This window comes from Archocentrus centrarchus, chromosome 2, assembly GCF_007364275.1.
Source record: "Archocentrus centrarchus isolate MPI-CPG fArcCen1 chromosome 2, fArcCen1, whole genome shotgun sequence".
In the NCBI taxonomy this organism is placed as follows: Eukaryota; Metazoa; Chordata; class Actinopteri; order Cichliformes; family Cichlidae; genus Archocentrus; species Archocentrus centrarchus.
The window spans coordinates 25,922,017-25,932,829 of record NC_044347.1 but is presented as its reverse complement, the minus strand read 5'-3'; the positions used below and the strand labels follow the sequence as shown (position 1 = coordinate 25,932,829).

Below are 10,813 nucleotides of genomic sequence, written 5' to 3'. Positions count from 1 at the left end.
CAGGTTGCTAAATGATTAACGGTGAGTAACAGAGGACTGGCTTTGACCCAGGTCTGAAGTGACTTGGCTTTAGCTAGCAGGCCAGCAGTGCTAGAGGTGCGTTCTAGTCTAGGTCACTGGGTCTCTCCTCCTCTGTCCTGACTGCCCCACAGTTATCTCTGTCGATGTGCATTCAATCAGCGGGGCCGCTGACATTTACTGCTGGGGCAAACGCGGCACACACTTGCTTGCTTTAGTTAGAGAGGGGTTTCCTCGACGGTTAGTCATCGTGACTGAGGAATTAAGGTCAGATTCAGAACAGCTCAGGGAGAAACAGTAATAGACGTTATTTCTTCTTTATTGAAAAAAAAAAGTGCATGCACTGTGGGTCATGGTCTCCGTAAAGAGGAGATTTAAAGTACTGTACTGCTACCAGTCACAGGTTTAATTATCTACATAAGATGTGGATTTCCAGATATAACTAACAAATATTTGACATAACTTTGAAATCACCTGCTTCAAAGGGCCTCTGAAGAGATAAAATATTATTTGTCAACGGTAAGATGACAGCGTCTCAGCCTTGTTCTCAGGCTAACAGCAGCAGGGGGGCCACAGCCTGAAAGTGCTCCACTTTTAGGACAAGGACAGATGTTATTTCACACTAGCTCAGTGAGTGACGTGTGTGTGTGTTTGTGTGAACAGTTGCCTGCGTTTTCACACAGATTTCTTTTCTCTTGTAAACCCTGTGAAAAGCAAATGCTTAAAGCAAAAGTTCTCCCTTGTAATCCCACTTTAATAACACCATTAAAGAGTCTTAATTATTATACCTTCATCTTTTACTGGGCTCCAGTTTACTTATTGTTGCTCTGAGTGTCAGCTACACTACACACTGTCTACAGTAATAACAGTGGTGAAACAGCAACTATAACTCTTGAGTGTGTCCTTGATTTCATTTTGAAAAACACAGGTTATGTTCTTCATTTATAATCTGAGAGCACTAATTCTGCCAGTTAGATAAATAAACTAAGGAGCTGTTGGAAAATGTTTATTTTACACACGATACCATGCCAATATACTTGGGCTGAAGATAAGACGTACCTGTGCAGGGCTATGTTTACTTGACTAGGATCCATGCAGACACAAGGGAATACAACCCCCACATTCAATCTAAACTTAGCACAAAGAGTAAGGACATTTGTGTACTTCTTTGTTGTAACTGTGATGTATGAACCTAGAGATGTCCTACCAATACTTACCACCAGAGGGGCAGACCGCCACTAGGGCATACAGGGGTTCTGATAGCAACAGTAGGATAATAAACAAATGAGTGAACCAGCAAGAAGTTGTCCTCCATGTTCTGTGTGTCGAGTAATAATGTTTACTTAGTGACACTATAAGGGAGCAACATAACATAAATTGGCGACGAGTCGTGTATTTCGGAATACTTTTCATCGACTGGCTGTGAAAGTTAAGTCAGCTTTTTGCAAGTTTTTGGACCGAAATGAACACCCGCGTTTTTGGATGGCTAATGTGCTGATCAACTATGAGCCAACCATCATCGGAGGGCCCGAGTGCAGCTAGTGTTACATCTGCGGATACAAGGACATCGAGTGCTTCGAGTTCATCTACAGTGCACGTAATCCCAGAAAGACGTATGATGGCTGGAATATATGGACATATGGACATTTTCGATGAGTCTGGTGAGCAATGGGCAACGTATATTGAACGTTTTGAGCATTACGTGGTGGCTAATGACATTCATGAGGCTAGGAAGGTTTCAGTACTGTTCAGTGTGATGGGACCTAAAACGTATGGACTGCTTCGTAGCTTAGTAGCTCCCGTGGCACCTGGCACAATGACTTACAAACAGGCTGTGACTGTGCTTAAAGATCACTTCACACCGAAACCGCTTGTTATAGCCGAGAGGTTCAGGTTCCACAAGCGAAATCAGGGTGAAGGAGAAACGGTAGCACAGTATGTAGCAGTGCTCAAGAAGCTATCGGAACACTGTGAGTTCGGGGCTTACCTAGAGGACGGTCTGAGGGACAGATTTGTTTGCGGATTGAAATGCGAAGCTGTGCAGAAACGCCTTCTGACTGAGGAAAACCTCACGTTCAAGAAAGCAGTTGAACATGCAGTGTCAGCAGAGACAGCAGCACGCGACGTACAGCAGTTAAGTAATTCCCTGAAAGTAAACGCAGTGTTTTCGCAAGGTGAAAAATGCCGCCGCTGTGGGAAGGGAAATCATAGTGATGATGACTGCTGGTACAAAGACCGCGAATGTCACCAGTGCGGGAGGAAGGGCCACACGAAACGAATGTGCAGGAGTAAATCAAAAAGCAGTCATGAAAGAGAACATAAAAACAAAGATATTAAGCCTGAACAGAAAAGCCATGCACACAAACGCAGCGTGAAAGATAGAAAGAAAAAGATCCATCACGTCGAGGCGAATGAAAGTGAAAGTGAAGGAACGAAATCGGATAGTGACAGTGACTTGGGACTGTATGCAGTGTCTCAGAAAGGGAAATATTCACGCATATCAGTAGTGCCAACAGTTAACGGAAAGAAAATGGAGATGGAATTGGATACAGGGGCTGCAGTGTCATTGATTCCTTGGGAACTGTACAAACGAAAGCTGCATAAGTTTCCTCTGCAACCCACTGATATCATACTAAAGACATACACAGGAGAGCCTTTGGCACCAGAAGGAGTTGTTAAAGTGCAAGTGGCATTGAACAAGCAACACGCTGTCTTGCCACTGTATGTGGTGAAGGCGGATGCTCCACCATTATTTGGCAGGGAGTGGCTGAGAGCCATTCAACTAAATTGGAGAGACTTAAAGACTGTACATGCAATTGAGTACAGACAGACAGACAGCTTAGAGACAGTGTTAAAGAGACACTCCGCTGTTTTCTCCGATAAGTTAGGCACCATGAGAGGAGTGAAAGCCAGGCTCACTCTAAGACCAAACAGTGTACCCAAATTCTGCCCACCACGCAATGTGCCATATGCTCTTCGACCGCGAGTGGAAGCTGAGCTGACACGCCTCACTGAGCTTGGCGTCATCTCACCTGTGGCGCATAGTGACTGGGCTACGCCAGTGGTGCCCGTGAACAAGAAGGACGGCGCCGTGAGACTCTGCGGGGACTTCAAAGTCACCATCAACCCAGCTCTCTGCATCGACAAGTACCCAATTCCACGTATTGAGGACTTGTTTGCTTCTCTCGCTGGAGGTCAACGCTTCAGTAAACTGGATCTATCCAATGCATATCTACAGATGGAAGTAGAAGAGAGCTCCAAGAAGTTGCTGACCATCACAACACAGAAAGGACTGTTCTGCTTCAACCGCTTGCCGTTTGGTGTAGCGTCATCGCCCGCCTTGTTCCAGAAGGCAATGGACCAGGTGCTCCTCGGACTGCCACACACTCACTGCTACCTGGACGACATACTGGTCAGTGGTCCTGACAAGCAGACACACCTGAAAACTCTGGATGCAGTACTCAGCAGGCTAGAGGAATACGGCCTGCACCTCAAGCAAGAGAAATGTCTCTTCTTCCAGGAATCCGTGGAATACCTGGGCCACATCATCGATGCTGCTGGGCTCCACAAGTCACCGGAGAAGGTACGTGCCATCGTGGAAGCACCAGCACCAGGCGATGTAAGTAAACTTCGATCTTTCCTAGGAATGCTAAACTATTATGGACGCTTTATCCCTGATCTGGCCACTGTGCTAAAGCCGTTGAATGAACTGCTGAACAAAGAAAAGAAATGGCAGTGGACGTCAGCCTGTGCATCAGCGTTCCAGAAAGCCAAAGCACTCCTGGTATCACAAGAGGTGCTCACACACTACAACCCTGAGTTGCCTCTCCGTCTCGCTTGCGATGCTTCACCCTATGGGGTCGGAGCTGTTCTCTCGCATGTCATGCCGGATGGCGATGAAAAACCCATCGCCTATGCATCCAGAACTCTCAGCAAAGCAGAACAAAACTACGCTCAGATTGAGAGGGAGGCGTTAGCGATAGTCTTTGGAGTACGCAAGTTCCACCAGTATCTGTATGGCAATACATTCACGCTACTCACTGACCATCGCCCGCTTACAACCATCTTCAGTCCAGTGAAAAGCACACCATCTATGGCTGCAGCTCGCATGCAACGCTGGGCGCTCATGCTTTCCGCTCACAATTACACCATTGAGTACCGCAAGGGGGCCCTACATGCCAACGCTGATGGACTGTCAAGGTTACCGCTCCCTCATGCCCCCAGTGAGAAACAAGGTGCAGTGGAGGTGTTCTACACGTCGCAGTTGGACACATTGCCAGTCAGCAACGCCGAGATCAAGCGTCACACCATGTCGGATTCCACCCTGTCCCGTGTCATGGAAATGGTCACAACTGGTCGTTTTCCAGCTGCAAAGGACGCAGGTGAGCTGTCTCCCTATCTCCAGCGCCGCCATGATCTCACTGTGCAGCACGGATGCCTTATGTGGGGGTTGAGAGTGATTGTGCCACCCAAACTGCGCCCCCGGGTGCTGACAGAGCTACACTCAGCACACCCAGGTGTAGTAAGGATGAAGAGCTTAGCTCGTAGCTACGTTTGGTGGCCCAGCATCGACTCCCAGATCGAGCACCAAGCAAAATCATGCCACTCATGTCAACGAGTGCAGAAAGACCCTGGCCTAGCACCCTTACACCCGTGGATGTGGCCATCCAGTCCTTGGGAACGGATACATGTGGACTTTGCAGGTCCATTTGAAGGGCGTATGTACCTGGTCATAGTGGACGCACACTCCAAATGGCCCGAGGTGCACATCATGGATAGCACCACATCCAGCAAAACCATCCAAGTGCTTAGGGGACTTTTTAGTCGCTATGGCATTCCACACAGTCTTGTAAGCGACAACGGCCCTCAGTTCTGCTCTGAAGAATTCAGCACGTTTCTGAAAGCCAATGGAGTCAAACACATTCGCTCAGCACCATACCACCCTGCCTCCAATGGCTTGGCAGAGCGATTTGTGCAAACCTTCAAGCACGCTCTGAAATCTTCCAGAGGAACTACACCAGTGCAGCAGCGTCTGGATACGTTCCTCCTGACCTACCGTAACACCCCCCATGCAACAACCAAGGAAAGCCCTGCAATGCTGTTCATCGGACGCAAGCTGCGTTCTCGACTGGATTTCCTGAAACCAAGTATGGCTGGAACAGTGCACCAGTCACAAGAGGCTCAACAGCAACGACGCCAGCTACACTCTAAACAGAGACAGTTTGAACTTGGTGAGCCAGTGCTCGTGCGTGATTATAGGAGGGGGGAGGATAAGTGGACGCAAGCTGTGGTGATCAAGAAGACCGGACCAGTGTCCTACAAGGTACATGTGGGAACACAAGGGGTCTGGAAGCGTCATGTGGACCAGATGCTGACTCGGCCCGAGTCAGACCCACCAGAGACTGCAGGGAGTTTTCCTGTGAGTTGCCCGCTGTCACTTCCTCAGACAACCACACCTGACCCAAATACACCTCAACAGAAGGAGGATACTGATACAGTGCCACACACACCACATGCACCACCAAAAACACCCAAAACACTCAAGACACCACAGTCCACAGAAATGACACACACAGAACATTCAGAGACAACAGGGACTGTACGACGATATCCTGTGAGGATCACACGTCCGCCGGTACGTTACAGGGATCAGTGAACTTAACAACCAAAAGAAAAAAAAAAAAGAAAGAGTTGAACAATGTTGACATTCCAAGATGTTGTTGAAGAATGTTTAAGAATGTTTGCTCTTGTAGAATGTTGTTAAATGGTTCTGAGTTTTGATATTTGAAGTGATTATAAGCCGTGACATAACTCTCCTATTGTCTGGTAATGTTGTGGAGAAGTAAAGAAAGAAATAATCTCATGTAGTTTAAAAGGGGATATAATGTCTTACGTTTGTTTCCTCAGAAATGTTTTTGTTACTGACAACAAATCAGGGGTTCTGATAGCAACAGTAGGATAATAAACAAATGAGTGAACCAGCAAGAAGTTGTCCTCCATGCTCTGTGTGTCGAGTAATAATGTTTACTTAGTGACACTATAAGGGAGCAACATAAAAGTAACGATGCTTCTTGGCAATAAATCTTCAATCTTATTAATCACTGGCTCTCTTCCACAGTGTGTCTTTTGTCCTGTCTCCCTCCCCTCACCCCCAACTGGTAGATGGCTGCCCCTCCCTGAGCCTGGTTCTGCTGGAGGTTTCTTCCTGTTAAAAGAGAGTTTTTCCTTCCCGCTGTCACCAAGTGCTGCTCATAGGGGGGGTTTATTCAGCTTTATTCAGCAGTGTAGAGAGACAGGAAGGTGGGAGGAGAGATGGGGGAAGACACGCAGCAAAGAGCGACAGGTCAGGACTCTAACCTGCGCTGCCTGCACTTCGCCTCGCAGCATACATGGTCAGCCGCTCTTCCACTGAGCCACCCGGGCGCCGATTGTTGTTTTTTTTTTTTTTTTCTGTAATCATTGTAGAGTCTTTACCTTACAATGTAAAGCACCTTGAAGTGACTGTTGTGATTTGGTTTTGTATAAATCAAACTGAATTGAAGCAATACCGAACAACAGTCAGTAGCAGAATAACACCACTTGGCATTGGTAGAGAGGATCTGACAAGTTTTTCATGGGTGTAACCTACATACTCAACTCTGCTGCTCAACCCACAAATGCATTTTCCTTACAAATGTGGCTCCAATTAAGGGGAAATAAACAGGCTTTCCAGTGGTATAAGATTTAATGCCAAGAAGCATTGTTATAACAAAGAAATAATCAGCCAAACATAAATTTCCTTACTTTTTGTGCTATGTTTAGTCACTGATATGCTAACTTTTGGTCTGGAAAGTGACCTAGTTTACGTTCACCTATGTCACAGGGATGCCACAGTTTTGGTGCCATTTTATTTTGTTGTATACCTCTCGACTTATGTAAATTTGTACACATAACACAAGTGTATGAGTGTGTCACTCTTTAATGCCAGTTCAAAGATATACAGGGTTGGCTTGATGCCACACTTGGCCATCAAGGCTACCGTAGGCATCCTGCTAATGTTTTAAGCCTATCTTATTGCAAACATAGCTGCAGTGACAGCACTACTTGGGTTGTTGGAGCCAGAAGTGACCATATTAGAATAAGAGGGTGGAGTGCTAAGTTATCAGCTAACACTAGCAAGATTAGATAAAAAGCTGCAGCCATAATATGTATGGGTGCAATTAATAGATTAAGTAATGGACTAATAAATATTAGAATCTCACTCGCTAAACAGAGAGTGAGATTAATTGGATTGTGGCATCTCACCTGTCAAATAAAGCAGTATCCAAATAGATGAGTTATAAAATAATTTTTATAAAAATAGAGTTGTAATGGAGGGGTAAATTATCTACAGAGAGGGAGGAAACATGCTTTTTAATTGTGTAAAATTGGGTATTTTTTACATAGTGCACTATGGAGATTGACTCAGTTTTCAAGAAAGCCTCAAGTTGCAACACCAGGAATATCGGTGTTGGTATCATTTTTCAGAGTAGGCGGTTGCTGCTTGGTTGGATCCAATAGTTCTCAGATGTGTTCCTGTGGTGGGGTACAGAGCCAAAATATGGAGTCAAACTAACAGGAATAAATATGATTTATGTGGGAGAAGTAAAGCTGATCTTTGTTTCACTAAAATTCAACTTGCATCCATATTTATGGATTCAAGACTGAAAATACTGACTTGTACAGTTTGAGAACCACTGACCTAATCTATTCATTTAGGAAAACTAGTGACATCATCCTGTGCTTATTAAGATTTAACAGTTCATATGTGAAGTTAGGTGTGGGTCATCAGAGGGTTTTCCAAAATGCTGCTGTTGTTTCAGTGATGTCATAGCAGAGACAGAGCTATATTTAGAACAACACTGTTGATTAATCAGTCAAATATGTATATTGCAGTATCAAAAAACCCACTGATATCGCTGTACTCTACAATATTTCACATGCTGCTTTGAAGAATGGAAAACATCACTGAGCACACCTGGGAAGATTTCCCAAATTCCTTTTAGTATTACAAATTTCTTGGGAATTTTTCTGCTCCCGTTTCCAGGAACCTTTAGCTTTTGTTCTCTCCTTTAAGGAGGAATGAACACAATTTGCTGTACATGTTACTCAGCTGTTGAAGATCCTTTAATCTCCTTTATCTGCAGTTATGAGTAACCTCACTCTGGGGTTCAATCTGTTTAAGCCTTTGATGGGAAGTGTACAGTTTAACCACATACTGTGCGTCACCTGCCATTGCTCGCTATTATGAAGCATTAGTATGGAGCACCTAAAGCTAAAATGTCTTATCACGTAACAGTTTAACGCTACATGCTACGTCCACCGAATGACAGAAAGAGTCATTTTTACATTCTGGAGTTTTTAGTGCGTGAAACTGTGTTAACCGACTGGAACCTCCTAATGAATCCTAACAAGCTTCGTCTCCCTTTTCCTCCCCGCTTGACTTACTAACACATGACATTTTCTTTTAATAAACCATTAGCTTAATATCTTCTACTCAATGTACTGTAGGGCAGAGAGGGCACGGCACACACACTATGACAGTAATATGTTAGACGGAGTACAGGAACTCTGTCAAGTGTCTCCCATCAGTCATTTGGTCTGTTCAGGGATGAATACACACACTTGCTGTGAGGCAGTGTTTGCGCTCTGTCTGTGTGTGTCTGTGTGTGTGTGTCTGTGTGTGGTTAACAGACTGAAAGATAAATTGTTTCTGGGCTGACCTGATTTTTCAGGGAAGTTTGAGCATGTGTGTGGCTGAATGTGTGTGTGTTTGGAGGTTAATGGCGCATAAAATGACGTCTTTATTAGCATAAAGCTCATGATGGAAAAATAATCATATCTGTCAGTTACATGACAAGAACAAAGGATAGGAGAGTATTCATTATGATGACAGTAAAAAAAAGGGATTAAAATGCTACACTTACATTTTTAAGGCTACTTTACCTGATTTAAACACAGAGAACTGCTAGCTTTATGCTAGCTTTAGCCTCATCTGCTGTATCGCTCTTGATAAAGGTTAATGTTAGCTTGCCCTTCATAAATGTGGGTGCACTGCCGCTCACGGTTTGCCCAGAGTTTGTTTCACAAGAATGTGAACACATCACTGGAAGCAGAAATATAACATTTCTGGTAGTGATCTCACAAAACCGAAGTGAGCATTGAACCTGTCTTTGCATTATTGTATAGTTATCACTCAAATAAGACAGAGACACAACACTCATTCTATAATAGCAAAGATGCCAGGGAGGAGAGGGGAAGTTAGAATTGGCCAAGGTGGGTTTCACAAGGTCTTGCAGTGTTTGTGATTAGTCTAGACTTCACTTAGCTGACTTGTTTGTACGTTGAGCAGGTGATTCAGAGGGGCAGCTGGCAGGCATACAGGATTTCAGAGAGGCGGAGAGGGTTTTGGTGGAGAGTGGGCGGGCAAGTGGGTAACAGGTAAGTATTTTCCTTTACAGGTGAACCAACCAGCTGGAAGGCTCAGGTAACAGGGCAATCACTCTGACTTTAGAAACTGGAGAACAGATAAGAGAAACTCCAACTACAGGGACCCACAACTCCACCTGAGGGTGAGAGAAAGAGCGAGAAAGGCTACAGAGAGAAAAAAGAGGCAAGAAAAAAGGAGAAAAAAACCCTCAAGACCTGTCAGAACTATTCCAGGTTTTCAGCTCTTTGAAAATGACCTTATTGGTGCAAAAACGTTAGAATATTTGTATTTTTTATACGTTTAACTAAAGAAACTCAGGTTGTGGAGGGCTAGTAAAGTTAGGCTAGCTACAGAGGTATCATTATAACCATGGATAAAACAGGACTGCAGCCTCTCAGTTGGAAAATGAAGCCAGTGTCGAGATGCCTTAAACCTGCAGTCTGTCTAAAGGTGTGGGAAGATGGCTTTCTTTATTGACCCCCATAAACACTTTCCTGCTGGGCACTAAGAATGGGGTAAATAAGAAAGGGACTCCATATTTAACTGATAACAAAGCAGCTCTGACTTCATTATTTACCATCCTTGGTACTGTCTGCAGAGTGATGCATTGTCTGCTACAACTGAGTCATGGTCCTTGGTCATTGTTTCCATTTTTAACCAATTATTATTTTCCATTTTCAAATAAAATTGGCCGTGGCCCCAAACTTCAGTATTTTTTTATGTCACATTTCTATTTATTTTATTCTTGGGGAAAAAAAAAGGTTAGTAACAATTTTCACCACTGACAAAATAAACCCCAGTTTTGACTGTATGCTGCAGCCAGTCTGGCATCCAAACCAGCGCCTGCTGTAATTCCTCATGATCCCTGGAAACGTGCGGCTGCTCCGCACGGATGTGGCTTCTTTTTTTTTTTTTTTTAAATCATGCTAGACCCACCGCAGCCACTCTGATGACTCAGATCACATCACAGGGCCAATCCAGAGCCGAGGTGCCATGTGTTTGCGTGCGTGTGTGTGTGTGATGTGTGAGGTGAAGATGAGGGTGACGGCTAGGAAACAGCCGCCGGTGTCATCCAGCTTTTACGGGCATGATAGATGAGAGTCTCCATATGTGCGGCAATAACTTTAATGTCAGGATTTCAATTTCCTCTTTCAAATACAAGAAAGATAATGTGACAAAGATAATTGTCACATTAAGCGTTAAATATTAACCACCTCTCATGTAATGATGGGGGGGGTTCTTGATATCCTTTTACAGGGCTTTGAGGCAACATAATGTGCCTTCAGGCTGCTATTTGGGAGGTCCTCAGCTGTTAAGTACAGGCAGCAGTTGATTGTAATTTCAAAT

General features: G+C 44.5%; 1 protein-coding gene across 1 annotated transcript; it reads left to right on the top strand.

The window, feature by feature from the left end:
• The first annotated feature begins 2,114 nt into the window (after window positions 1-2,114).
• Window positions 2,115-8,122, top strand: LOC115792249 (uncharacterized protein K02A2.6-like). Its single transcript, XM_030746722.1, has 2 exons — window positions 2,115-5,437; window positions 8,084-8,122. Exons 1-2 carry the CDS (start codon window positions 2,297-2,299, stop codon window positions 8,120-8,122), a joined length of 3,180 nt encoding a protein of 1,059 aa, XP_030602582.1. The 5' UTR covers window positions 2,115-2,296.
• Window positions 8,123-10,813: the final 2,691 nt, after the last annotated feature.

Coding starts and splice junctions, on each gene's coding strand:
- LOC115792249 (XM_030746722.1), top strand. CDS start 2,297: ATGTGCAGGAGTAAATCAAAAAGCAGTCATGAAAGAGAACATAAAAAC. Junction 5,438..8,083: donor AGACTGCAGGGAGTTTTCCT/GTGAGTTGCCCG, acceptor TCCCGTTTCCAG/GAACCTTTAGCTTTTGTTCT.